This window comes from Equus caballus, chromosome 3, assembly GCF_041296265.1.
Source record: "Equus caballus isolate H_3958 breed thoroughbred chromosome 3, TB-T2T, whole genome shotgun sequence".
NCBI lineage: Eukaryota > Metazoa > Chordata > Mammalia > Perissodactyla > Equidae > Equus > Equus caballus.
Genome location: NC_091686.1, coordinates 23060295 through 23088259, shown reverse-complemented (window position 1 = coordinate 23088259; position 27965 = coordinate 23060295). Strand labels below are relative to the sequence as shown.

At 49.5% G+C, this 27965-nt stretch overlaps 1 protein-coding gene and 1 pseudogene across 16 annotated transcripts in view; both read left to right on the top strand.

Annotated features, from left to right (window-relative positions):
• The window catches only part of IL34 (interleukin 34), a 57302-nt gene extending 29368 nt beyond the window's left edge, over positions 1–27934 (top strand). For 6 of the 16 annotated variants that reach the window (XM_014738462.3, XM_070262031.1, XM_005608417.4 and 3 more), the window contains exons 2-7: positions 17614–18022; positions 23248–23381; positions 24223–24300; positions 24585–24746; positions 26911–27046; positions 27264–27934. In XM_014738462.3, coding sequence (XP_014593948.1) covers positions 17995–18022; positions 23248–23381; positions 24223–24300; positions 24585–24746; positions 26911–27046; positions 27264–27439 — 714 coding nt within the window. In that variant the 5' untranslated portion in view covers positions 17614–17994 and the 3' untranslated portion in view covers positions 27440–27934. Of the gene's footprint in view, positions 1–17457; positions 17513–17613; positions 20835–23247; positions 23382–24222; positions 24301–24584; positions 24747–26910; positions 27047–27263 lie in introns of those variants that run through there. The other 10 variants (XM_023637308.2, XM_070262037.1, XM_070262036.1 and 7 more) reach the window with 5 other exon arrangements.
• LOC100068559 (dnaJ homolog subfamily C member 7-like) lies at positions 9116–10977 on the top strand (annotated as a pseudogene).
• Positions 27935–27965: the final 31 nt, after the last annotated feature.

The following is a 27965-nucleotide window of genomic DNA, read 5'->3' as shown; positions in this document are numbered from 1 at the left end:
TATCGTGAATAATGAAGCCATGAACATATAACTCACACATGGCTTTGGTGCGCATATATACAGCATTTCTGTTGGATATTTACTTACAAGCGGAATTTCCGGGCCATGGGATGTGTGTGTGTTCACCTTCAGAAAACACTGCCAAACTGTTTTCCAAATAGACATGTAACAATTTACCCTCCTTCTAGTAATGTCTGAGAATTACAGTTATTCTGCATCCTTGCAACTCTTGGTTTTGTTGGTCTTTTTAATTTTATTCATTCTGGTGTGTGTGTGTAGTGATAATTAATTGTTTTAATTTTTACTTCCCTAATGACTAATTAGTTTGAGCACTTTTTAAAGTATATTTATTAGCCATTTAAATATCCTCTTTTGTGAAGTGTATTGGGATTGCCTTAAATTTATACATTAACTTCAGAGAATGGACATATTTATGATGTTGAATCTTCCTATCCAGGAACATGGTACGTCTTTCCATTTGTTTAAAAATCTTCTGTGTTCTTCAGTATTGTTTACAGTTTTTAAATATACAGTTTATATATTTTTGATAAGTTTTTCCCTAGATATTTTATCTTTTTTTTGTGGAGTCTTTTTTTTTTTTTTTTTGAGGAAGATTAGCCCTGAGCTAACTGCTGCCAATCCGCCTCTTTTTGCTGAGGAAGACTGGCCCTGAGCTAACATCTTTGCCCATCTTCCTCTATTTTTTTATGTGTGGATATGTTATATATACCACAGCATGGTGTGCCAAGTGGTGCCATGTCTGCACCCAAGATCTGAACCGGCGAACCCCAGGCCGCCAAAGTGGAAGGCGCAAACTTAACCACTGCGCCACTGGGCTGGGCCCTGTGGAGTCTTTTCTAATTGGCTATTGTTGGTAGTAGTTTCTTAGTTGATTCTCTTGGATGCTGTAGGCTTATAGTCATATCATCTATAAATGGAAACAAGTTTACCTCCTCCTATCCCATTCTTACATCTTTGATTTCTTTAGTTTCTCTAATTGCATTGACTAGTACCTCCTGTACAATGATAGTGGGCACATGTGCCTTGTTCCTGACTTTAGTGGGAATGCTTCTGGTGTTTTCCAGTTAAGCAAAATGCTAGCTTTTATCTGAGATTTACATATTTTATCATGTTAACTGATTATCCATTGCTTCCTACTTTAATGAGGATTTTTTTTTTCAATCAGGAAAGGGTGTTGAATTTTGCCAAATGCTTTTTCACCATTTACAGATCTCCTAGGATCTATTATTATGTTATATTAAGAAGTTTCCTAATGTTGAACCATCCTTGCACTCCTGGAATAAATTCCCTTTGATCTTTTAGTGTGTGGTGCCACCCTATTGGAAAAGCTTCTTTGATCCAACAGCTACTGTGGGCTCCTCTGCACAGGGTCTGTGGACATTGCAGGGTCAGGACATGTGGGCTGAAGTGTCCTCTCCTGAAGTGAGGAACTGTTGGCTTGATTCTTTTCTAGGAAACCCAGCTCCAAACTCCTTCCTGGTGTAATAGGCAGTAGAAGCTGGGGATTTCCACCAATTTAGGAAAAAACTGCATGATTCTGATCTCAGCCTTTTTCAGTTTATCTCTGTTGTTGTTTCAGTTAACTTTAATTTCAAAACAAACATACAAAAACCCCCCAAACAAAACTAAACAGCCTTTTTCCTGTTACATTCAGTTTTGTTTATGTAAGACTCTGGAGAATGTCCCAATAGGCCGTTAGAGTCTCTGGGCTATTATAAAAAGTTTAGTTGGGACTTGCTGCCATAATGTTTTCTCAAGAAGACCAGGGGTGGGGGACTTACAAGAGTCTAGATCTGTAACAAAAAAAAGCCTTTGGGTTCTTGGTCGCTGGGGGATGCAGGGCCCAGTTCATAGAAGAGGCATCTACTTGCAGTGCAGCCCCGCGGTTAAAGCAGTGCCTTCTAGGTTAGGTTGCCTGGGCTCAAATCCCTGCTCTGCGGTTTACTACTTGTGTGACCTCAGACCAGTTACTTCACCCCTCTGGGCCTCAGTTTCCTCATCAGAAAGTGAAGATAATAACAGTTCCTACTTCTAGCCTCGCTATGAGGGTTCAATGAATTAATGCACAGCAAGTTCCTTGGCAAGAGATGTGGGGGAGCCTAAGTGGGGATTAGAGCATCCAGTGGGGAGTGGGCCAGGTGGTCTCTGCATTCAGTGACCTTCTGAGCTTGGCTGACCTCAGTCCTCATGCTGATAGCGGCAGGTGTGCTTAGACAAGTGTCTGGCAAGTTGTCGGGGTCAGAGGCTTATAAGATGAAGCAGAATAATAATAATAATAATTAATAATAATAATAATAAACTCCTTTTGTAAGTGTCTGGGCTATGGAAAGCAAAGGAATGGAAGATTCCTCAAGATTGACATTTCAAAGAACAAATTTGTGAGTTAGTGGACAGTTGGACCAAAGCTCTTGGTCCCTAACCAGGCTTTTCTGCAGTCTTTAATTCTGAGGCTTGGAACTCCCTCCAAAGTGGGCTGGTTCACTTTTTTTTTTTTTTTAAAGATTTTTAAAAAATTTTTTTCCTTTTTCTCCCCAAAGCCCCCCAGTACATAGTTGTATATTCTTTGTTGTGGGTCCTTTTAGTTGTGGCATGTGGGACGCTGCCTCAGCGTGATTTGATGAGCAGTGCCATGTCGGCACCCAGGATGCGAACCAACGAAACACTGGGCCGCCTGCAGCGGAGCGCGCGAACTTAACCACTCGGCCACGGGGCCAGCCCCAAGGGCTGGTTCACTTTTGAATGGGGCATCCGCAAGGTGGCTCTTCTGGGTAGTGCTGTCCATAGCCCCCGTAGTATTTATGTTTGAGAGGGTATAGGGGCATTTTTGCTGTGGGCAGAGGGGGCAGCTTTGCCTGATGGATGAGCTATGAAGGGAGAGTCATGGGGAGGGGTCTGGCCGCGAGCGCAGTGCCTGGGTTCTCCCACCAGCTATAGATTCTGAACGGCAGCAGGCTGGCTCTCCTTCAGGCATTCTGTCTAACTTGGTGCAGCAGGAGCCAGGTTGGAGCTGTCATCACCAGCTTGCTGCTTCCACTTGGCTACTTTAAATTTTTTAAATTGGAGTATAATTTACTTAAAATGCACAGACCTGCAACATTCTCTTTGATAGTATATTAGTTTTCTAGGGCTACTGTAAGAAAGTACCACAAACTTGGTGGCTTAAAAGACAGAAATGTATTCTCTCACAGGTTTGGAGGCTAGAAATCCAAAATCAAGGTGTCAGCAGGGCCATGATCTCTTTGAAGGCCCTAGGGGAGGGTCTTTCATTGCCTCATCTTGGCTTCCTGTGGTTGCATGCAATTCCTGGCGTTCTTTGGCTTATGGACATACTGTTCTGATCTCTGTTTCTGTCGTCACATGGTACTCTCCCTGTGTGTCTCTGTTTTCTCTTCTTATGAGGACACTAGTCATTGGATTAGGGCCTACCCTAATCTGATAGGACCTCACTCTAACTTAACTGATTATGTCTGTGCAAACCCCATTTCCAAATAAGGTCACATTCTGAGATTTCAGGTGGAAATGAATTTGGGGGAGGACACTATTCAAGCCAGTACGGCTTTTTGTTTTGTTTTTCGCTGAGGAAGTCTAATCGAGCTAACATCTGTGCCAGCCTTCCTCTATTTTGTATGTGGGTCGCCACCACGGCGTGGCTGATGAGTAGTGTAGGTCTGTGCTTGGCATCTGAACCTGCGAACCTGGGCTGCTGAAGAGGAACATGCTGAACTTAACCACGAGGCCATGGATGGGGCTGACCCTGCAGTATGGATGATTTTTGATAGTTGTGTATACCCATGTGACCACCACCCCAATCAGGAGCTAGAACATTTTCATCACCTTAAAAAGCTCCCACATGCCCCTGTCCAGTCAATTCCTACCCCCACCTCCTACTTCAGACAACTGCTGTTCTGATTTCTATGACCATAAATCTATGGTAGTTCCCCCTTACCCACAGTTTTGCTTTTTGCAGTTTTAGTTACCCATGGTTAGCTGTGGTCTGAAAATATTACGTGGAAAATTCCAGAAAGGAATAATTCATAAGTTTTAAATTGCTCACTGTTCTGAGTAGTGTGATGAAATCTCGTGCCGTCCCACTCCATCCCACCCGGGACACGAATCATCCCTTTGTCCATGCCTCATACGCTGCCCACCCGTTAGTCACTTAGTAGCTGTCTGTCACAGTATGGCCTTCAAGTAACCTTTATTTTACTTATAATGGCCCCAAAGCCAACTTTGTTATTGGTTATTATTGTTAATCTTATACTGTGTCTAATTTATAAATTAGACTTTGTCATAAGTATGTATGTATAGAAAAGCCTAGTATATACAGGGTTTGGTACTCTTTGTGGTTTCAGGCATCCACTGAGGGTCTTGGGACGTATTCCCAGTGGACGAGGGGGGACTGCTATAATTTTTTGCCTGTTTTTGCATTCAAATAAATGCAGTTAAATAGCGTGTGCTCTTTTGTGTCTGGTCTCTTTTGCTCATAATAATGTTGTTTGAGATTCAGCCAGGTTGTGGCATGGATCAGGAGTGTGCCCCTTTTTCTTGCTGAGTGGTATTCCATTGTGAGGTTATACCACAGCTGGTATAGCTGTTCTTCTATGGATGGACATTTGGGTTGGTTTAAGTTTTTGGAACTGCTTCTTTTTCAAAATATGAATATAGAAGCAACGCACGTTCTTGTTCATTCTTTTTCTGGACATAGATTTTGATTTTTCTAGGTTAAATACTAGGAATGGCATTGCTGCATCACAAGGCAGGTGTATGTTTAAATTTATTAGAATTGCCAAGTAGTCGTGCAATTCGATTGTGCCCATTCACACTCCCAGGGGCAGTGTGTGAGAGTTCCAGTTGCTCCACATCCTTGTGAACTCGGTTCTTTTTGTGTGTGTGTGAGGAAGATTCACCCTGGGCTAATACCAGTTGCCAATCCTCCTCTTTTTTAGCTTGAGGAAGATTAGCCCTGAGTTAACATCTGTGCCAGTCTTCCTCTACTTTATATGCGGGATGCCTCCTTAGCATGAACTCTGGCTGCCAAAGCTGAGTGCGTGGAACTTTAACCACTCGGTCACAGGGCTGGCCTCTTGGTTATTTTCTTGATGAGGTTTATTTTCTTTGATGCATAGAGAGGATGGCCCTCGGCAGAGGTTTCCATCCACGGGGCTGTCAAGCTGAAGACCCTCCAGCTACTCTGCTGTGGCTGCTACCTCACTCCTTTTTGCTTTGTTTTGCTTTTTGTTTTGTTTCGTTACCCTATTGCTGCAAGGAAGCTTTAGGACACAAAGGTCTGTGGGCGTCCCTTTGTCCGCTGTCCCTTTTTCTCAAGAATGGCACTAGTGTGGACCCTCCACACTCTGTTCTTCTACTCTTGAATCTCCTTGCTTGTCGGAGGTCAGAGGTTGAAAGTCAGAGGTAGGAGGTCAGAGTCCTTAGAAAGACATCAGCAATTTTCTTAAAGTAGGAGCTGTTCAGAGTGTTCAAGGGCCCCATGTGACTAGTTCCACACTGGGTTTCTTTCTTTCTTTCACAATCATGTAAGTATTTTCCTCACAGATCTCTATTGATAGTGCAAAAGCAACGGCAATAAAGGAAATCATTCACAAATAAAAGAGAAGGCATGTTTTCCAAAATCCATTTTTACTGCTATTTGTAATAGTGAATAAGAATAATAGTCAATCCAGAGCTAGTCTGCACCGTCTGCCAGCTCACGTTCTAAGCTTTCTATGTATAGAAACTCGGTAAATCCTTATTTAACCCTTTGAGGTGGGAATTTCGTACCAAGACCATCTTACAGATGAGGAGCCTAAGGCAATGAGAGAATCCTCACCTCTTCAGCGTCTGTATCTCACCTGCGCTTGCTTTCCTTAGGGTCGTTCACCTTTTAGAAATCTGACCACATTTATTTAGAAAGGAAACTTTATATCACTGCCATAAGTGGGAGATCCACATCACTTTCCATAAATGATGATAACCATAAAACTGAGTAATCTGATAATATAACATTATTTTAACTTGTTCCTGTTACTTCTCCCCACCACCATTTTTATTTTTTTAGGGTTTGTGCTTTTGGCGTCATGTCTAAGAATATGTTGCTCAACTCAAAGCTGCAAAGATTTTCTCCTAGAATTTTTATAGTTTTAGGTTTTACAATTAAGCCTATGATCCGTTGCAAGTTATTTTTATGCATGATGTGGGGTAAGGGTTATGCTGAATTTTTTCTTGCATAAAAATTGTCAAGTAGTTTCCACAGCATTGGTTGAAAAGACTCCTTTCTCCTCTCTTCTCTGAGTCTGCCTCCTCTTAGAGGCTGGGAGGGTTAATTCTCACAGTTGCTGCAAGGAGATAAAGGTATAATCTTTTTGCTACACTGGATGTAAACCCGTTGGCACACAGTCAGCACTCAATAAACAGGAATTAGTTCTCGGATTATGCTAACTGCTTTCCTTTGGTTTTGCATTCAGGTTGTTTCCAGTTTTCTTTCTTCAAGTGTAAACAGCAATGCAATGGATATTCCAGGTGTCCAGCTTTTTTTCTTTAAAATTATTTTAGGGTATATTTATGGATCCATAAATACATACTACAAATTAGTGTTAAAGTGGTTGGATCCATGCACTCGGCCAGAAGCCGTGCACTGCTTTTGAATTAGCCTGGCTTCCAACCACAGGGAGCTCCTTGGGAGGGTTAAGAACTAGGATCATCGCCTTCCCTGGGAAACTTTCCCGCCTCCTGACCCCTACTCAGTCGCAGTTCCCTGATGGGTGGTTTCTCATCTTCCCTTGAGCAGCACACACTCTCCCATGATACTGTTCCCTACTATTTTTTTAGTTCCTTGCCTTCCTCACCGGCCTGCGTGCCTCTCACTGGAATCACGATTTACTAGTTCCCAGCACATAGTAGGTGCTTGATAAATGTTGACTGTGAGCATAGCATCCAGTACGGTGACTAGTACTCCTGCTGGGTTTGTGGGCTTCTCTGAGATAAGCCTTCCCATAACTATGTTCTTTTAGCGCCAGTGGCTGGTGTCACCCTTGTTTCTATGACATTGCATCATTTAGATGGTTTTCTCTAAGTGTGGGTCAGGTACCCCTGGTTAATGTTGGATGGTGTTACATGATACCTGGATCCTGCATTAAATAACATTGAATCCCAGAGTGAAGAATTCACTTTTTGGTTCTTTTTCAACCCTTCTTACTTTTCCAGGACCGGGTTTCTCAGCCTCAGCACTATTGACATTTGGGGCTGGAAAATTCTTTGTTGTGGGGGCTGCCCTGTGCATTGTAGAATGTGTACAGCATCCCTGACCTCTACCCACTAGATGCCAGTAGAACCCCCTCCCCCCGGTGGTGAAAACCCAAATATCCATAGAAATGTCACCTGGGGGACAAAATCCACCTCCTGGTTGAGAGTTACTGCTCTAGGAGAAGGACTCAGTCTGGTAATGATATATTTTAAACACCTCTCTAACCCTTGCTAACCTTTCTTTTCCAAAAAGAGCGAGCAGATGCTTGCTCAGAGCCTTCAGCAGGCAAAGCTTTCTCACTAGATTTTAATGCCATTATTTGATTTTCCTTGATGTTACCTTCTCGTTTTGGCAAGCGAGAACTGTTTTTCTCTTAATGAAAGTGTTACAAAGTTTTCTTTACACAGAAATTTAAGTAAAAAGATGAGTGAATATAGAGAAATATATCTTAATATATTATGTAGATATGGCCCAAATAGTGTGCTAGGCTCCTGGCTCTAAGGAAGTTCTGAGTAATGCATTTTCTTGTTTCAGCGCTTCTGTCATTTATAGCTCCCGGCAGGTTTTTGTTTTGTTTCACCCAAGGAAGTACTCCAGCTTGGGAGATGTCCTCAGGCTCTGGTGTGGGCGCCAAGCCTCCCAGGTGTGCTGACACTGATCACACACGTGCAGCACCTGCCAGAAATATTCTACTTGCTGCATCATTTGGGCGGTGGACCTGGGACTGGGTCTTACTTAATAAAATTGTTCAGTTGACTTTGGATCACAAGGGTAAAGCCACGTCTAGATCCCAGACAATCCTTGTCTGAGAAGCAGACATTGGAAAACAAATCACATAGGCCTGGAGCATTTCTAATTTCATAGAGGAATCAAATGTGGGAGGAAAGCACCATATTTCCTTCATATCAGACATCTTGGCAAAGCTGCTACTGCTCCTGCCTCTGCTTGCCTCACGGGAAAAGGCTTGATCGGATAGCAGTGTGAGTGAGAATATCAAACTTAGCAACCCTTAATGAATTAGTGGATGTAGACATAAGCATGAGTGGCTGCCAGCATCAGAAAAGAGAGAAAACCAGACATTGCATGCCTCCTGTTGAAAGAACCCAGCGCCGCCTATAGTGACGACAAAGAATTGGAGGTTGAGTCTGACCCAACGGCCAATGTTCAGAAACAGAGGACAGAGGAACATGTTGAATTGCACCATGGGTGTGCAATCAGCAGAATCTAGACTGGGGCACTCTACAGGGCAGACATCCTGGGTTCTTCAGCAGATGAATTGTAAGGGAAAGAATGGGATGGAGGGAAAATCCTGTAGATTAAAAGAGACTTAAAAGATAAATGAAATTTAAAAAGTGGACAAAGTAAAAACTAAACTATGGGGTTTGAGGATGCATGCTTGGTTGATAAAACCATAAAGAAACCCAACAAGGTGATTGCTGTAATAGTCAGGATGGTGGTTACTTTTTGGGAGTTCTGTGATTGGGCTGGGGCTCATGCAGGGGCTTCTGGGGTGGCTGGCCAGCTTCTTTTTCTGGACTGGTGTTAGTTATAAGGTGTGATTGTCTTATAATAATTCATTAAACTGTACATTTGTGTGTTTTATGTTATCCGTATCTGTTTTATTTTAAGTCAAAAACACAGTTGAATGTTGGTGAGGATCTGGAGAAATCAGAACCCTCATACACTGCTCATGGGAGTATAAAATGGTGTAGCTGCTTTGGGAAACAGACTGGCAGTTCCTCAAAAGGTTGAACATAGAGTGACCATATGGCCCCCACCCCATTCCTAGGAATGTACCCAAGAGAATTGAAAACACGTCCACACAAAAAACTCATACATGGAAGTTCATAGAAGTATTATTCATAATAACCAAAAAATGAAGACAACCCAAATGTCCATCAACTGATGACTGGATAAAGAAAATGTGATCTAGCCATACAATGGAATATTATTGGACAATGAAAAGGAATGAAGTACTCGTCCTGGCAGTAAGATGGCCGCTGCCGTGGGGTGCGATGATAATGGCGGTGATCGAGCCAGAGGTGCTCCACCCCAAAGAAGTGAAGAGGGAAGCAGCGTCTGTCAAGGAACAAGGAAACGCACACTATGCCGAGAAAGATTACAATGAAGCTTTTAACGATCACACAAAGCCATAGATATGTGTCCTAAAAATACGAGCTATTATGGGAAGCGAGCAGCCACCCTGATGGTGGCCGGAAGGTCCTGGGAAGCCCTTGAAGATGCACAGCAGTCAGTGAGGTTGGATGATGGTTTTGTCCGGGGACATCTACGAGAGGGCAAATGCCACCTATGTCTAGGCAGCATGTTGCAGTTTTGAGAGGATCCTAGAATGGGATCACAAAAACGCTCAGGCAGAACAGGAGTTCAAGAATGCTGATGCCGTCATAGACTGTGAGAAAGTAGCAGAAACGGATTTCGAGAGGTGGGATTTTCAGAAGGTTGTTTTCTGCACGAACCATGCCCTAAAATTTGTCCCTGCCAGCCGTGGCTTCAAAATCCTCAAAACAGCATATTTAGCAATGCTGGTCATAATCCAGAAGGACAGTCTGTGGCCATGTCATTTTACAAATGGATTTCACCGATGTGGGTGCTCTGAACGTATGCGGGCTTTGCCTTCCTTATGCAGATCGTATTGAGAAGGCAGTTCGGTTTTTTTGTGCAGGCTCTCAGGGTGGCTCCTGACCACCAGAAGGCCTGCATTGCTTGCAGAAATGCCAAAGCACTTAAAGCAAAAAGGAAGATGGGAATAAAGCATTTAAAGAAGGAAATTACAAGCCAGCATATGAACTGTACACAGAAGTCCTGGGGACAGACCCCAACAATATAAAAATCAATGCTAAACTCTATAGTTATGAGGGTATGGTTAGTTCCATGCTTTGGAGAGGTGATGGCAGGATGGCAGGAAGACTGCACAAGTGCTGTGAAGCCCAATGACACTTACATAGATGCCTCCTTGAGAACAGCTCAGTGTTACACGGACACAGAACAGTGTGAGGGAGCAGTGTGGGACTATGAAAAAGCATACTCATAGATTACTACAGATGCTGGGAGTAGACGTGAATGCCTCTGAGGACGAGATCAAAAAGCCGATTGGGGGGCCAGTCCCGTGGCATAATGGTTAGTGCACTCGGCTTTGGTGGCCTGAGGTTCACAGGTTCGGATCCCGCCTGCAGAACTATGCACTGCTTGTCAAGCCATGCTGTGGCGGCATCCCACATAAAATAGAGGAAGATTGGCACAGATGTTAGCTCAGGACCAATCTTCCTCACACACAGAAAAGAAAGCCGATCAGAAACGGGCCTTGGTGCTCCATCCAGATCAGCACAGGAGCCAGTGCTGAAGGGTAGAAGGAGGAGGAGAAAAAGTTCAAGGAAGTCAGAGAAGCTTTTGCCATCCTTTCTGATCTCAAGAAAAAGACTCACTGTGACAGTGGACGGGACTTCGATGAGGAGGGCAGGAATATGGGTGATTTTGATGCCAACAATATCTGCACGGCATTCTTGGGTCGTTCTAGGGGCTTCAGCTTTGAAATGTCTGGCCCCGGGAATTTCTTTTTTCAATTTGGCTAATGAAGGGAAACCGTCCAGAAGCCGGAAAAGGGAGGCTTGCTGGTCCACCTTGAATGTGGACACACTTCACCTCTTCCCCTTGTCATGTCTCCATGTCCTTAGAGCCATTTCGTCTTCTCGGCTGGATGCCCTGTGTCTGTGTGAGTGGGGTGACCGAAAGGCAGCCAGCACCAAGGCTGCAGGGAGAGGAGGGCAGTAGGAGGTGAAGAGGAGGCAGCTTGTGAAGTTTCATTTTACTGTTTAACTTTATTAAAAAAAAATTAGGAGAATAAAATGTTTTGACCCTTTAAAAAAGAGGAATGAAGTACTGATAGGTGTTATGTCTTAGTCTGCTCAGACTGCCGTAATAAAATGCCATAGACTGGGTGGCTGAACAACAGAAATTTGTTTTCTCCCAGTTCTGGAGGCTGGCAGTCCAAGATCATGGTGCCAGCAATGGTCCGTTTCTGCTGCCGACTCGCCCCTTGGGCTGCAGACGGCGGCCTTCTCGCTGTGCGCTCGCGTGACCTCTCTCCGTGGGAGCATGGAGAGGGAGCAAGCTCTCTGGGGTCTCTTCTTATAAGGGCCCTAATCCCATCATGACCGCGCCTTCTTGATCTCATCTGACCCTAATTACCCCCAAAGCCCCATTTCCAAATACCATCACATCGCTGCTTAGGGCTTCAGCATATGAATTTGGGGGGGGGAGGGGCGTTCAGTTTCTAACAGGCCACAAGCTGAATGAACCCTGAAGACATGCTAAGTGAAAGAGGTCAGTCGTACAGGACCACGTATTGGGTGACTACATTTATAGGAACTGTCCAGAGTAGGCAAGTCCGTAGAGATAGACAGCAGATTAGTGGTTGCCAGGGGCCGGGCGGAAGAGGAAATAAACAGTGACTGCTAATGAATATAGAGTTTATTCTGGGGGGGGGGGGAATGAAAATGTTCTGGAATTAGATTGTGGTGATTATTGCACAACTTTGTGAATATGCTAAAAAAAAAAAACCCAACACAATTGTCTACTTTAACATGGTGATTTTTTTTTTTTTGAGGAAGATTAGCCCTGAGCTAACATCTGCTGCCAATCCTCCTCTTTTTGCTGAGGAAGACTAGTCCTGAGCTAACATCCGTGCCCATCTTCCTGTACTTTATATGTGGGACACCTGCCACAGCATGGCTTGCCAAGCGGTGCCATGTCTGCATTTGGGATCCGAACCTGCGAGCCCTGGGCCACTGAAGCAGAACGTGTGAACTTAACTGCTGCGCCACTGGGCTGGCCCCTAAAATGGTGAATTTTATGGTGTGTGAATTGTATCTTAATTTAAAAAAAAAGGAAAAAAGACATAAGAGACACATCATTCAAGAGCACTATATAGACTACCATGTCAAGCTCTTGATTCAAACAAAACAACTTAAAAAAGACATTTTAAAAACAACCAGGGAAAATTGAACATGGATTCTGTATTAGATGATATCAGGAATTAGTGATTTGGGAATGTGCAATAACAGTAATGTGATTATATTTTTAAAAGATCCTTACATACTGGTAAAACGCCATGTCTGGAACTTGCTTTAAAATACTCTAGGGGAGGGGCCGGCCCCATGGCCACTTTGCACGCTCCACTTTGGTGGCCCAGGGTTTCCCCAGTTCGGATCCTGGGTGCAGACATGGCACTGCTCATCAGGCCATGCTGAGGCAGCATCCCACATGCCACAACTAGAAGGACCCACAACTAAAAATACACAACTATGTACTGGGGGGCTTTGGGGAGAAAAAGGAAAAAAAAATGTTTAAAATACCCCAGGGGAAAATTTGGGGGATGACAGAATATTGACAATTTTTGAAGCTGAGCAATGGCTATATGGGGTCCATTATACTATTCTCCGTGGTTTGGGTTTATTTAACAATTTCTATAGTAAAAACTTTCAGAAAATAAACCAAATATGGCAAAGGAAAAAAAAGGTCTTGATTAGTACTGAATTCCAGAAAGTTCATCTTCTAACAGAAGATTCTGAGCTGGACCCTAGGACAATGACAGCCCACCTTTGTCCGCAAAGGCCTCCTGACCTGGAACTGAGCTTCATTCTGAGGAGGGAAGCCACCTGAACGACTTGCAGAAGATGGTTTGGGTTAGAATTGGTCCAGCTCTTTACAGAGAGTCTGTAGAGATGATGCACTTCCGTGCTGTATCAGTTAGCGTTTGCTGTGTAACAAACCATCCTCAAACAAAATAAACAAACATCGATTATTTCTCATGATTCTGTGGGATGGCCAGGATTCTGGGCTGCCTTGACTGGGGCCACATGGTCTAGGATGTCCTCACTCAGTTATTCCCCAGGGCTGGAATCCTCTTTCCACTGGTAGAACAGAGGTGGTAGGTGAACTGTTACTCAGAAATATAGCTCTTGGGCTAATGGGATGAACCAGAATAAATCGTCCTTGATTCTGCTTTTGTTTCTCTCCCTTTTTCTATGGCCTAAACCAAGTCCTATTTTTCTCTTACCTCCTCCTTGTCTAGAGCATCTGTGACTCACTCCTCGTGGCTGCTGGTTGCTGTCCCTCCCGATATCCTCAAAGGGCAGAGGGGCTTGATTCCCAGGAGGAGGATGAAGTTGGGCGTGTGGCCTGGGGCCAGTTGCCTCCCCCACAGCCCCTTTCCTCGTCTCTAGGATGTCAGGGTTGCACGGAATGTCTCTGAGGCCTTGGTGGCCCTGCTCTGCTCGCAGGGAAGTGGTCAGGCTGGAGCATGTGGTCCAGTGCTCTGTCCCTTGGGCCTCAGGTCAGGCCTGGCTGCTTTGGGGAGAAGAATTCTCTGAGTGGGTGTAATAGATGAGTGGCAAAAGTGGCCTCAGTTTTTTACGCACACTCCCATCTATGCCCTTTGTAATGAATATTTTGCAGTTCCTTCCACCAACAAGTGGAGTCTATTCCCTGCCTCTCCCCGCCCCCCGAGTCTGCTTTGGCCAATAGAATGTGGTGGAAGCGGTGGGTTGGTTGTTCTGTGCTTGGGCATTAAGGGGCGTTGACTCATTTGCTCCTTTTCTTGGAATGCTGCTATGAGAACAAACCTAGGCTGGCCTGCTGGGGGTGAGTCAACCCAGCCGAGGCCAACCTAGACCAGCCAGTGCCTGCCGAGCCACCAGAGTGAGCGAGCCCAGCCTGGATCAGCCAAGACCCAGCCAACCTATAGATTTGTGAAAAAATGGAAATGATTGTTTTTAGCCACTCTATTGGGGGGGGGGGGTTGTGACACAGTTGATAGAGTGGCCACTTGAGCTACATGTGTTCTGAACACAGCATGGCATCTCTGCCTCAGGTTGGGGCCCTGGCTCCGGAGCTCACCCACTGGGTTCCAGCTCGGGTCCCACAGCTCCCTCCCCGGGGAGGCTGGGCAGGGAGGAGCCAGAGCAGGTGGCTTTGGAAAGGAGGGAGCAGGGAAGGTCCCAGGGGAGCATGTCCTTGCTGCCCAACCTGGACAGACATTGCAACACAGTGCAGCACAGAAATGCCTGTTTACAAAATTTTTAAATCAAAGTTATACCTGCACCTGAATTAATCAGATCCTTCAATATGATGCTGCTATGAAGGACAACAGGCTGTCTGCTGCCTTCTCCCCATTTCCTGCTGCCCAGACTTTCAACTTTTTCCTTTTTTAAGCAATAAATATATTTTTATCGTTCTAAATAGCATGCTGGTATTGCTACTTAAAAAAAATTTTTTTAAAGATTTTGTTTTTCCTTCTTCTCCCCAAAGACCCCCCGGTACATAATTGTATGTTTTGGTTGTGGGTTCTTCTAGTTGTGTCGTGTGGGACGCCACCCCAGCACGGCCCCACGAGCGGTGCTAGGTCCGTGCCCAGGATCCAAACTGGCAAAACCCTGGGCCACTAAAGCAGAGCGCATAAACTTAACCACTCAGCCATGGGGCCGGCCCCTACATTAAAAAAAATTTTTTTTTCATGACAAAGATTGGCCCTGAGCTAACACCTGTGCCAGTCTTCCTCTGTTTTATGTGGGATGCCACCACAGTGTGGCTTGACATGCAGTGCTAGGTCTGTGCCTCGGCTCCGAACTGTTGAACCCTGGGCCGCAGAAGCAGGGTGTGCAAACTTAACCACTGCACCACCGGGCCAGCCCCCTGACTACTTCTTCATTTGAGGCATTATCTGTTGACTTCTCACCGTGAAAGATTTATTCCTTGTCACCCACTTCCCTCCCCACACACCTGCCTCTCCTCAGCTCCCTGTCCTCCCAGAATCCTTACGTCCTGATTCCATTAAATTAGTATGTGCTTCTTACTTGCCACTGTGACTTTGAAAATGCTCTTCCCAATTGAAGTGTGCAGAATAATACTCCAACTTTTACTGTCTTGCACAATGTTTCTTTGTGTGAGCTTTCTAATGAAGCTCCATGCAAGCCCCAGGGGTAGCAGGGGGCTGGGGTGGGGGAGGCATTTCAAACTCTTCACCCGACCCACCCCCACCAGAGAGAGAGAGAGAGAGGGAGAGGAGAGGCCCTGGGCTCTCTGGGGATGGCCACAGCCACTCTTTTCGGGGGATTACCCTCAGGCTCATTTGTCAGGGAGGGGCCCTTGTTTCGGGGCCTCCGTGAGTGCCTGGTTTCCTGCGTGCCCCTCCCTGCTCAGGCGCTGGCTCCTGTGTCATCAGGTAACTTCCACATTGTGTCTTCCTTGCCTTTCACACACTGCCCCCCGTATCAGCGGGGCTCAAGGGGTGGGACCACAGGTGGCACCCAGGTTCAGGACTCTGTGGTGTGGCATGAAGGTGACCGTGACCCCATTTCTCACTTGCTCAGTTCCTCCATTAGGGTCTGATGGTCTGGGATGTGTGGTGGGATTCAGCACTGGGGGCCTTTCAGGGAGATTTCTGAGTGGAGAGGCTGCCAAGATAGTTTTGTGGGGCACGGATGGGTGCAGAGCCTGATTCTGGTGGGTGGGGAGGTCTGGGCTGAGGGACTCCAGCCGGTGGGATCAGGACTGGACAGGAGCTCACGGCCCGGGGCCCTGTGGGCAGCAGGCAGAGCCGACATGTTCTGAAGGGCTGTGGGGCATGACGCCTCCAGGTGACAGATAAGCCCGAGCCAGATGGAAACTTCCGTCCGCTCCAAAACCTGTACACAGAGGCTTGTCGTGGCTTTATTCATAATGATCAAAAACTGGAAAGAACCCAGATGTCCCTCCACTGGTGGATAGACAGTAATCTGTCCACACAGTGGAATACTACTCAGCAAGAAAAAGGAGCAAACCACTAACCCACGCAACAACCTGGCTGAATCCCGGCTGCAGAGTGCTAAGTGCAAGGAGCAGACACAAAAGGCTGCATGCTGTGGACGTGTTTCCACGGCATTCGGGAAAAGACAAACCTCTGGACAGAACACGGACGAGTTGTGGCCTGGGGCTGGGGTGGGGCGGGGAGGAGGGGTTGACTAGATTAGCAGGAGGGAATTTTCTGTGAGGATGGAAGTGTTTTATATCCTGATTATTGTATTGATTATACGGCTTTATGAATTTGTCAAAACTCATAAAATCGTACACTAAAAAAGATGAATTTTATTGTATGTAATTGTACCTCAATAAACCTGAAAAAAACCAAAAGTAACAACAACAGAAAGTTTCAGTGAGGTTAGTATTCGTGGAGACACTGTGGCAGCAGGGGAACTTCAGGGTGGGAGGAGGAGGAGCTGAGAGCCAGCGGTGACCTCACACAAGGGGTCAATGGGAACATTAACCAGCCGACTCAGCCTCTTAGAGCCTCGGTGTCCTCATCTGCCAAATGGGGACAACAGTCTGTACTTTGCCGAGTCCAGTGAGGGGCAGATGAGATGACCATGTGAGAGACCCCAGCCCAGCTAATAAGGGCTTCCTAACTCTCATGTGGGCATCAGTTGGCCGCAGTGGCTACCAACAGGCCGAGTTTGAATTCCTGTTGCACTTCCTACAAGCTGTGTGACCTTGAACAAGTGTCTTAACCTTTCTGAGCTTTGATTTTCTTGTTGATAAAATGAGATTTTATGGTCCCATAATACTGTTGCAAGGATTCAATGGATATAAAGGCCTTACCCCTGGGCCTAGCACATAGTGAGCAGTGAGGAAGAGCGATTCCATTATTCTTGTAGGGTTGCCAAAATAGCAAATAAAAATGCAGGATTCCCGGTTAATTTGGAATTGCAAGTAAACAATGAGTATAATTTTCGTATAAGTGTATCCTATGCAATATTTGGGACATACTTACACTAGAAAGGTCTTCATGACATAATTAACATGTGTGGTCTATCTGAAATTCAAATTTACCTGTGTGCTCGGTAGTCACCTGGCAGCCCTGTTAAGAGGAAGGTGGAGCTGGGCTGACATGGCAATGGGACTGAGCCCACCGGTGAGTGGAGGGCTGAATGACCCACTGCTTTTTACCCCCGCAGCCGGAGTCACTCAAGCACCTCCAGTCTCTCCTTCAGGGAGCTCCCTCGGCTTAACCCACGCGGCCCATTCATTCCTTGGTCCTGCTTTTGTTCGGGCCTGTGGCTGCCAGCTGGCGTCACCATAACTCCCTCCTGGGCTAGTGCTGCCCTTTGGTTGCTCTGGAGTCATTTCTGTGTCCCCCGAGCGGCCAGCCGCCAGGGCGGGGCTGTGCGCCTGCAGCCTGTCCGGTGGTCCGGGCGGACGGTGGGTGCAGCAGGCACAGGGGCTCTCGGCGCCTGCGGCTGATGGCTGAGTGGCAGCCGGGCTCTTACATAATCGGTTTCTCTCCTCCTTTCTCTTTCCAGAGCCGGATTTCACACTGAGCAGCTGCAGACGGGGAAATCAGAGACAGCGCAACCCAGCCCCAGATTCCGAGGGGCCTGCTGGGGACTCTCTCCTCCCGCTCGGAGGGAAGACCCCGAGACCGCTGTCTCAGGCCAGGTCCTGGCTGCCATGGGACTCACCGCCTCTGCCCCCCGGCTGCCCTCCGCACTGCCAGGCAGATAAGGGCGGGGGCTGTCCCGGGAGCACCTGCCACCCCCTGCCAGGCCCCTCCGTGGCCAGCCCTCCCTGACTTTGGGCCACCTTTGCTGACCCGAGGCCATGTAGGCCCCACTCGGGCCTCTGTGGATAGACACACCGCCGGGGACACCACCTCTGCTCTCGGGGGGACCCAGCGCACCACCATGCCCCGGGGACTCGCCTGGCTGCGCTGTGAGTACTGGGGGGTCCGTGTGGACCGCCTTGAGGAGGCCTTGGGCCAGAGCCAGGCTCTGCTGTAACCATGGCAACCGGGGCATTCTTGCTGGTGTGAAGTTGAGATGCTTCCCAGTTAACCACAGGTGCCCCCGGGGACCCCCACGGCCACCCCTGCCCTGTGTCCAGCTGACCCCAGCCCAGACGGGCATGGTGGGTGCGAGTCTTAGGCTGGGTGGGCACAGTCAGTGGGTGGTCCCAGGGACAGGGCAGGCACTGGTGGTAGGTGGCAGCATCTCATCTTCCCAGACTCATTGGCGCTGGGGCGTACAGGGATTTCTGGCCTCTCTGGGTGTGGCCAGCTGGGGGTGGGGGCTTGGAGAAGTCTGGGCCTCCAAGACCCATGGGAGAAGTGCACCCGGATGCCTGGGAAGGCATCCTGTTCCTGCTGACCCTCCCTCGGTAAAGAACAAAATTAAAAGGCAGGCAGAGAACAGTGTTGTTGATAAAAAGAAAATAAGCTGAAATGAGGATAGAAAAACAAGAGTCTAGAAGTCCCTCAAGCCTGCTGGTAGGAGGCCAGACCAAGATCCCTTCAGACTCCAAGATTTGACTTAACCGACTCAAGTTCCACCTATTTTTCTGGTGCCTCCCATGTGCCTGCTGGAGAGTCACTCCCATGGTGACAAGGACCTGGGCTGTCTTGTGCCTTTCTCCCAATGCCTGGCACGGAGCTAGGAGGCGGTCCGGGGCTTGACCCTGCGAGGGATTCGCAGAGGAGTTGAGCCCCCCCGGCCCTTGTGCAGGGATACTGCAAAGGGTCAGAACATTCAGACCAGGGGAAGGACCCAGACCCGGTGTTCTAGAAGCAGCATGGGTGAGGTGCCACTCAAAATGGTCTCGAAGGTGGGCAATGTCCACACAGGTAGACGTGGGGAGGTGAGGACTGTGTCCCAGGTAGAGGGAACAGCACGAACAAGGGCTCAGTGGTGGGACAGTGAGACGCCAGGGTGGAAGGCTGGCCTGGGCTCCAGTGGCTCAGGCCTTGGAAGCCGGGGTGAAGAGTTCCTAATTCATGAGAGGATGTGGAGCCCTGGAAGGTTCGTGACCTGGGGTGGGGTTGGGAGTTACTCTGCATTCGGAAGATCAGTCTGGTGGTACTTGTAAGAGTTGCTGTTGTACCTTCTGGGCAGGAAGTAATGAGGGCCAGGTCCAGAGCTGGAAGCGAGAAGGGAAAGGCATGGTGGAGGGGAGAAGACTCGTGAAGGTAGATCGCGGAACCTGGCAAGGATTGGCCGAGGTATGAGGGAGAGGGTGGGGATAGAGATCAGGGGCTTGTGAGGGCCTCGGTGCTGGGGAAGTTGGCCGCCTAACACATTGCCACAAACTTGCCTTAAAATAGCAGAAATTTATTCTGTCACAGTTCTGGAGGCCAGAAGTTTGAAACCAAGTCAGCCGGGCCACACTTCCCCTGAAGGCTCTAGGGGAGGGTCCTTCCTGCCTTCTCCAGCTTCTGGTAGCTCCCAGGGCTCTTTGGCTTGTGGCCGCGTCACTCTGGTCTGCCTTTGTCTTCACGTGGCCTCTCCCTCTGTGCGTCTCTGTGTCTTCTCTTCCTATAAGGACACCGGTCATTGGATGTAGGGCCTACCCTAAATCCAGGATGATTTCATGTGGAGAGCCTTAACTTAATTACATTTGCAAAGACCCTGGCTCCAAATAAGATCGCCTCTGAGGTCAAAGGTGAATGTGAACTGGGAGGATGCTATTCAGCTCCCTACACAGGTTCAGATTTGGTCGCTGGAGGTAGGCTGGTGGACAACCCCATTTGTCACTGCACAAAGGGCAGTTGCTCTTTCTTCAGTCTCCTCTTCTGTCTTGTGGGCCTCTTACCTCTGGAGGTGGAGGGGGCGGGGCGGGGGGGGCAAGATGGGCCTCCTGGCCAGGGCCAGGATTACACTGGCTGTGGGGCTCCTGGGGTGCTGAGTGGCCATGAGGCCACAGCCGTACTGTCCCTGCCTAGCCACCGGTTTGCTGGCCTGTTTCGTGGGGTGGAGGCAGCAGGAAAGAAGCTTAAAATTGGAAATGGTAGTCGGGCTGCAGACTTGGAGGAAGTGTAAGTTTCGGGAAGGCAGACCATCTATGGACAGAGTTTCCAGGGCAGCCTGCGTGTGCCAGGCTGGGAGGCGCGGAGGCTCTATAAGTTCCTGCTATGAGCCCACAGTTGCCAGGCCCCGAAGGCCCTGGAGCAGGACTCAGATGAGGGCACCTGGCATAGGTTATGGAGGGTGGAGTGGGCAACCAGTGGGTGACTGCCACACGGGAAAGAAGATTCAGTGTAGGCAGAGATACGGACTTTTACAGAAAAGATGGAAATTCGGATTTTTATGTGACATCTCTGTGAACCAGACGTGGCCCTTGGGACACGAGTTTGCAACTGTCACTCTGGGTCAATGTTCTCAAAGTACAGTCCCCAGACCAACAGCATCAGCTTCACTTGGGAAATTGTTAGAAATGCGTGGTGTTGTGGTTAGGTTCAACATGCTCTGCTTTGGTGGCCTAGGTTCACAGATTGGGGTCCCGGGCATGGACCTACACCACTCGTCAGCCATGCTGTGGTGGCGACCCATGTACAAAATAGAGGAAGATTGGCACAGATGTTAGTTCAAGGTGAATCTTCCTCAATCCCAACAACAACAACAAAAAGAAATGCCGATTCTCTGGCCCCTCTCCAGACCTGCTGAATCAGACACTGTGGGGTGGGGCCTGGCTCTCTGGGCCTTCACCAGCTCTCCAGGAGATTCGGATGCATGCTCCCATTTCACTGCTCAAGGTGAACCCCCAAAGTGCTCAGTAAACGAAACAGTGCTGTGGTTAACAGCATCACGTATTCACACACTAAGGGCTAAGTTTTCTGGTCAAGATAGTGAGTGAATTGGACAGATGGTGCTAGAGACGGGGATTGGTGGGGGCTAGGGAGAGTCTGGGGAGGGAAGGAGTGTTGGTGAGACCTTGAAAGAGGTCTGCAGTGTGAGAGGATGCCCAGGGCAGGGACAAAGGGGGAGCAAAAACCCAGATGCAAGGATGGTCTTGACCTGCAGGGGTGCCAAGCTGAGAGGGTTAAAGATTAGGGACAAGACAGAAAGCAAGCAGAAATGCTGGTTCCATCTGTGTTTATCAGGCCCTGTGTCCAAATCCTGGGTGACCACATGAAAACAGAGAGAGAGGAGGTGCCAGATGGGTTGCAGACTTGCAACCTTGCAAAAAATGTGGTTGTCAGACTTCTGCGAGAGGAAGGGCTGGTGGGCTGCAGCCCGTAGGGGGCACAGTGCTTGAGTAGACCAGAGGGCGCTCCTGGTGAGGGGCCCAGCAGGATCAAAGGCCTGGGGGCAGGCCTGAGTAGGAGGTGGGGAAGCGATGGAGAGCAGGCCCACGGCAGCAAGCGTTTCAGAACAAAAGTCTTCCTCAGTGCCAGGGAGGTGAGTGGGGAAAGTCCAATCAGTCATCCCTGCCAGTGGTGGACCAAGGCGGTGACTCAGCCTGCCTGGTTATTTTGGGACAAAAAAAAGAGAAAAAAGAAAAAAAAATTATTATTGCTTTTGACTATAACAATAATACCTGTAGAAATTGATTATAGAATATAAAATATGTCCTACAAAAATATAAAGAACATAAAAATCTCCCATAGAGATTTGGTACATTTCTTTCCACATTTTCTATGCATACATATATGTAATGAACAAAATCCAAGACATGCTGTCTACCTAGATAAGGAGTGTTGAATCATGCTTTTTTAAACCTCGCTAAGCACATCATAAATATTTTTCTTATCACATGAGCATATCATAAGCATTTTTTGACTGTGTGATTTTTTTGAGAAAGATTAGCCCCAGCTAACATCTGCTGACAATCCTCCTCTTTTTGCTGAGGAAGATTGGCCCTGAGCTAACATCTGTGCCCATCTTCCTCCACTTTATATGCAGGATGCCGCCACAGCATGGCTTGGTGAGTGGTGTGTAGGTCTGTGCCCGGCGAACCCCAGGCCACTGACGCGAAGCATGTGAACTTAACCGCTAGCCACCAGGCTGGCCCTGGCAGTGTGATTTTTATTGGCTACTTTCATTATTATTGAACATCTAGGCCATTTATGGATTTTCACTATTATAACATAATGCAATGGAAGTCTTTGTCCACACATCTTTTGGTTTATGTCTCTTTTTGATTTTCCTTCAGGTTTATTCCTAGAAAGGAGTTTAATGGGTCAGAGGGTGTGGACATTTTTAAGTCCATTAATAACAAAAACTGCCAAGTTGCTTTCCAGAATGAGAGCACCTGCTTCACTACTTTGCCAGCACCAAGTGTTATTGAAATAAAATTAATTTTTAAAAATCCTTTTTCATTTTGATAGGTGAAACATGACATCTGATTGTTTTACTGTGAATTTCTTTATCTTTATGAGTGAGGTTGATTTTTTGGATACGTCTCTTGCCCATCTAGATGTTATTGTTTGTGCTCTGATCGACTTAACCCTTGTTCATATTTGTTGCAAACTGTCAGATATTTTTTGAAAGCCTGTTCAGTCAGGCGGAAATCACAGGCTGTTTTTGAAGTTACAGCGACCCCCAGTGGTGAAAGCTGGTAATGTTCGGAAGGCCGTAGCTGGCTTATTGGCCGGGAACAGAAACAGCCAGAGTGAGTTTCGCTTAGCATCCCAGAAGGAGCAAACGGGAAGGGCCGTCGCAAACCAGCTGGTACATCTAACTGACAGGATGCTGAGGTCAGATAGAGCAGGGAAGAAAACGGCTTTGGTCACCCAAGAGTCAGTTGTAGAGTTGGAACTAGAATCTGCATCTCCTGTATCCCCAGATAGAAAATGCAGGAACAGGCTTTGAAAACATGTCAGCCCTGGCAGAGGGCCTGAGGTTGCCCTGGAAGGAAAGTTGTCCCTGCCCCATAGGGCAGGAGTGGGGAGTAGGCTGGAGACCAAGCCCGGGTGTGGCTCCTGGGGGGCTCTCCTGGCCAGGGGTGGGGGTGGACGGGCTGGTCGGCTCCTGCTCGCCTGGAGGTGCTGTCCTGGAGCCCAGACCCCAGGGAGAGCATTCTTAGTGGTGGGAAGGCCTCCTTGGGGCTCTGCGCCCCCGCCTCCTCCCATGAATACTGGTGACTGGGAAAAGGGAGGATGGTTGTGCACAGCTTTGCACACCCGGGCACTGTTGCTCATGCGTTCTGTTGGGTGTGGTCCACAGATTTTGGGATCCTCCTTGGCATGGCCTTGGGGAACAAGGGTTTGGAGGTGTGGCCCTTGACCCAGAGTGAGGAGTGCGCGGTCACCGGCTTTCTACGGGACAAGCTGCAATACAGGAACCGCCTTCAATACATGGTAACCACGTGGGCATCTGCTGTGTCCCTCTTCCCAGGCCCCTGGGATCACTGGGCGTAGGGATCTGGACATTCAAGGTCCCTCCTTAGACCTGTGTCAGCCTAAGCCTACCATGGCCCTTCTCTCCACCACACACCCCTATGCGCCTGGGCTGCACTTACTGCCTCCCATCCTGCCATCCATCCCCGGGGACCTCCACCCCTCCTGCTTGATCTGACCTGTGATCCCACCTCCACGTGGCACTCACTCTGTGACTCAGAAATGGACTCCAGGAAGCCTTGGGGGGAACCCCAGACACTTACTGGCAGAGGAGATAAGGACGTAGAAATTAGAGTGTTTGATTCTTTTTGTAGGGTGGAGACGCCCACGTGGCACATGGCTCTGTGTGTCTTTTTTATAACAGCTTTATTGAGATGTACTCCACATACCATACCATTCACCCGTTTGAAGTGTCCAGCCCAGCGGGTTGTAGGGTACTTGCTGCAGTTCTGCAGCCGTCGCCATAATGAGTTGTAGAGTAATCTTTTAAAGTAATCCCCCCCCCCCCAAAGAATACGTTTCTATTGGGGTGGTCTGTCCCTCATACTGCTTCTTGGCCTGAAACTTCTGCCTTAACAGGAACTGCATGCTTGGTTTCAGTCTTCCCTGTGTCCGCAAGGAGAGAGAGCTGTCTTTATCCCATGGGGAGCCACGTATCTCTTCTCCATAGAGGGCCATCTCTGCCATCGAAGGGCTGGGCCTGGGTCCTCTCTTCCTACATCAAATTCGTCTGGGAGGTTGGGGGGACATGTCTGAGCCATTTCTGACTCTGACCTCATGGTTTGTTCTTGTACCTTCCCAGAAACACTACTTCCCCATCAACTACAGGGTCAGCGTGCCTTACGAGGGGGTGCTCAGGATGGCCAATGTCACCAGGCTGGTGAGAATCCCCTCCGGGGCTGGGGAGACCCCTGCCTCCTGGGACATCCCATAGGCCCAGCCTGAGAGGCATATTGGTCTTGGCAGGTCCTGTTGTCAGGGGCCTTTCCTGGTCCCTCAAGCAAGCCTGCCCTTGGCCCATGCCCAAGGTACCTGCCAGCCACAGTGGATGCCCGTGGTCGGCTCATTATGCAGGGCAAGCCCTGGGGTGGGGGTGTCAGAGTGGGGGAGGAGGGCCCAGAGGCCTGAGTCTAGGGGTTCTAACCATCTCTCCTGTCCTTGCAGCAGAGGGCTCGAGTGAGCCAGCAGGAGCTGCGGTACCTGTGGGTCTGGGTGAGTCTCAGTGCTACTGAGTGGGTGCAGGAGGTGCTGCTCGAGGACCATCCATCCTGGAAGTACCTGGAGGAGGTACATACACTGCTTCTGGACGTCCAGCAAAGCCTTAGGGTGAGCTGCTCGGAGGTGTGGGCGCGAGGGCGTGTGTGTGCGCGCGCACGCACCCGCATGGCCAAGGGCCATCGAGGGAGGACGTAAACACATGGAAAATTCCAGCATGTCCTGAAGGGTGTGGGAGAAATGGGGGAGAGGGAGAGATGGCCAGGGCTGACCGGGAGGTGGGCTAGGCCAGGGGAGCTGGGGGCGGGGACTGGAGATTCCCCTGAGAATCTGTTCCAGGCTCTGCCACTCTGGCTATGATCCTGGGCTGGTCATTGATGTGTCTGGCTTTGTTTCTGCATCTAAGATGAGGTTCCTGTGGGGGAGGGGGAGGGACAGCTAGATGGAACACGAGGGGTTTTTCCGGTGAGGAGGCTCTTCTGTGTGGTCCTGTAACAGTGGATACGTGACATCTGGCACTTGTCAAAGCCCATGGAATGTACAACACGGAGGGACTCCTAATGTAAACTATGACTTTAATAATGAGAATGAAAGAGGTCCCTGATAACTGCCTGCTCGGGGGGCTGATCTGAGGCCTCAGGGATACGTCCTCTAAATAAGCCTGAAGAGGAAGGTGACAGGATCTGTGTGTCCCCACGCAGGCCATGTGTGAACTATGGTACCCCTCCCCACACCACCATTTGCCCTGCTCCCCACCCCAGCCCTGCCTCGGGGACCCCCACCTGCTCCCCAGCTCAGCCAGAACACCCAGCACCAGCCATGAGCCTCTGAGGATAGAGGCGCTTAGGGGCCAGCCACTGTTTTTGCAGCTGCCTGGAATTTGGGGAGGCTCTCTCAATTCTGGCAGAGGCCGGGGGACCCAGCGATTTCCTTGGTGGCTCTTTTGTGCCCGTGGGCAGGGTGGGTTGGAGCTGACCTGGGGCAGACATGGTTTTCCGTCCTCGTTTTGCCTCGAGAGGGTCTCTGACTCTGAGAGCTCTCGGGAGCCCATCTGGGGCCCGGGAAGGAGGTTGTGGGTAGGTGGAGGCCCTGCCCACCAGGGCCGTTCAGATTTAACCAGCATTTACATCTCGCTTCTTTCTAACAATGTTCGTGGCCCATGACCCGCTCCACATCTGCCCCCATCTGCCCGGCAGTGGGTTCTTCCCTGCTATGGAGTGGGCTGTGGGGGTGGGCTCCCTTTCCCTCCGTCTCCCCTCACTCCTCTCTCCAAGCTGCTGTGACAAATTACCACTAACTGGTGGCTTCAAACAACTGAAATTATTCTGTCACAGTTCTGTCATGGTGTCAGCAGAGCCACACTCCCTCTGAAGCTCTAGAGGAGGAGCCTTCCTGCCTCTTCCAGCTCCTGGTGGCTGCTAGTGCCCTTGGCTCGTGGCAGCATCACTCCCATCCCTGCCTCTGTCTTCATCTTCGAGTGGTCTTTCCCTCTGTGTCGCATGTCCTGTCTCTTTTAAGGACACCAGTCATTGGATTTAGGGCCCACCCTCAATCCAGGATGATGTCATCCTGAGATACTTAGCTTAATTCCATCTGCAAAGACTCTGTTTCCAGAGTCACAGTCACAGCTACCAGGGGTTAAGACTTGGACACAGCTTTTTGGGGGTTGGAGGGGGGGCTCACAATTCAACCCTGCACCTTCACTTCCCGCTCAGGCCCCACATTTCCTTCTTCGAGATGTCTTCTCCCACGGCTCTGCCCCCTGCTCAGGGACTTCCTGCCCACGGCATCCTCGGGGCTCCCCACGCCGTGTGTATTCCTTCTGTTAAGTATTGTGGGGAGATGCCCTGGGCTGGCAGCCTTGACCTCGCTGTCTTCACCACATGAGCCTCATGAAGGTCCTTTCTCTTCTTCCCTGGAGTTGGTGGGGGTCTTTGCATCCTGAAGGACAGTGTTTCTGGGGCCAGGGACTCCGCATGGCCCGATCTCCTCCCTCTCCGGCCTGCCCCCTGCAGTCATTTTACCAACGATGGAGAAAGAGAAGCATCTGTGTTGCGCTTGGGTGAGGGGTGCTGAGGGGGACCCCCCCCCCCCCCAGGAAACTTGGCACCTGCGGCAAGAAGAAGGAGAGAAATCGCCTACAGGCCTCCTGGTCACGGGAAGTCTTGTGCTTCTTCCGTGGTCTGTGCCCCTCCAGGAGGAACAGCCCTACGGCTCTCCTGGGAGGTGGCTGTCTCTTCACTGACCTGCGGTCCTAACGGTTTCCTCCTTCTAGGATGTGGAGGTCAGCCCCCAGGTGGAAGCGGTGTTGTCACTCCTGAGTGCCCCAGGGCTGAGCCTGAAGCTGGTACGGCCCAAAGCCCTGCTGGACAACTGCTTCCGGGTCATGGAGCTGCTCTACTGCCCTTGCTGTAAGGAGCTGGGGTGGATGGGGCTGGGGCAGGGTGCCAGGTGCCAGTCACTGGGCAGAGCCAGGACTCCCTGGGCAGGCCCTCTGCTCCCCAGGGCTGCAGGTCATTTCTGGAAGCCCAGATGGGCCCTGGGTATGGGGACAAAAACAGTGCGGCTTGGTCTGGGGACGAGGAGGGTGTTGGCCACTCCTGTAGTCTTTTTTCCTGTCCCCTGCAGGTAAACATAGCTCCGTCCTGAACTGGCAGGACTGTGAGTTGCCCAGCCCTCAGCCCCACAGCCCGGAGTCCTCATCATCACAGTGTGTGGCTGCCCAGCTGTACCCTTGGCCCCAGCAGCCCCCCACCTCCCTGCCCCGCTCCCCGGGATCTGAGGCTGGAGTCCCCCCTCAGTGATGCTGCCGAGGGCACGGGGCCAGGCCTCCTTCCAGAGCAGCCTGTATGGTGACCTGGGTGGGGCAGCTGGAGGAGCTCCCACGGGAGTTCAGCTGGGCCTGACACTTGGCTGCGTGGTGGTGGGAGCCCCCGCTGGAAGAGGAACCCCTGGAAGGGTGTTTGTCCTTTGGGGATTCTGTGCCTGAGAAGGGCTCAGCTTCCTGCCTTCTGTGCCTCATGTGGTCTTACCTGGGGACCTGTGGGCACCTGAAGGTGGATGAGGACCGAGCTCCCGCCCCACCTGGCACTGCCCGGGCCGCCTCCCTTGCCCGACGGCAGCACCGAACGTCTCCTAGCCTGCAGAGGCGAGAGCTGGTCGAGGGGCGGGTGGGCATGGGGCGGACACCACTCCATGAGGCCGGGGAGGGGGCAGAGCCCAACGCCACATCTTGCCACAGTGGATGCTCTTCCAGTTCCTTTTATTTTTTCTATTAAACACCTGCTTTGTTTTGTTTAGTTTTGGTTTGTTTTGCATCTGCAAGGGTGA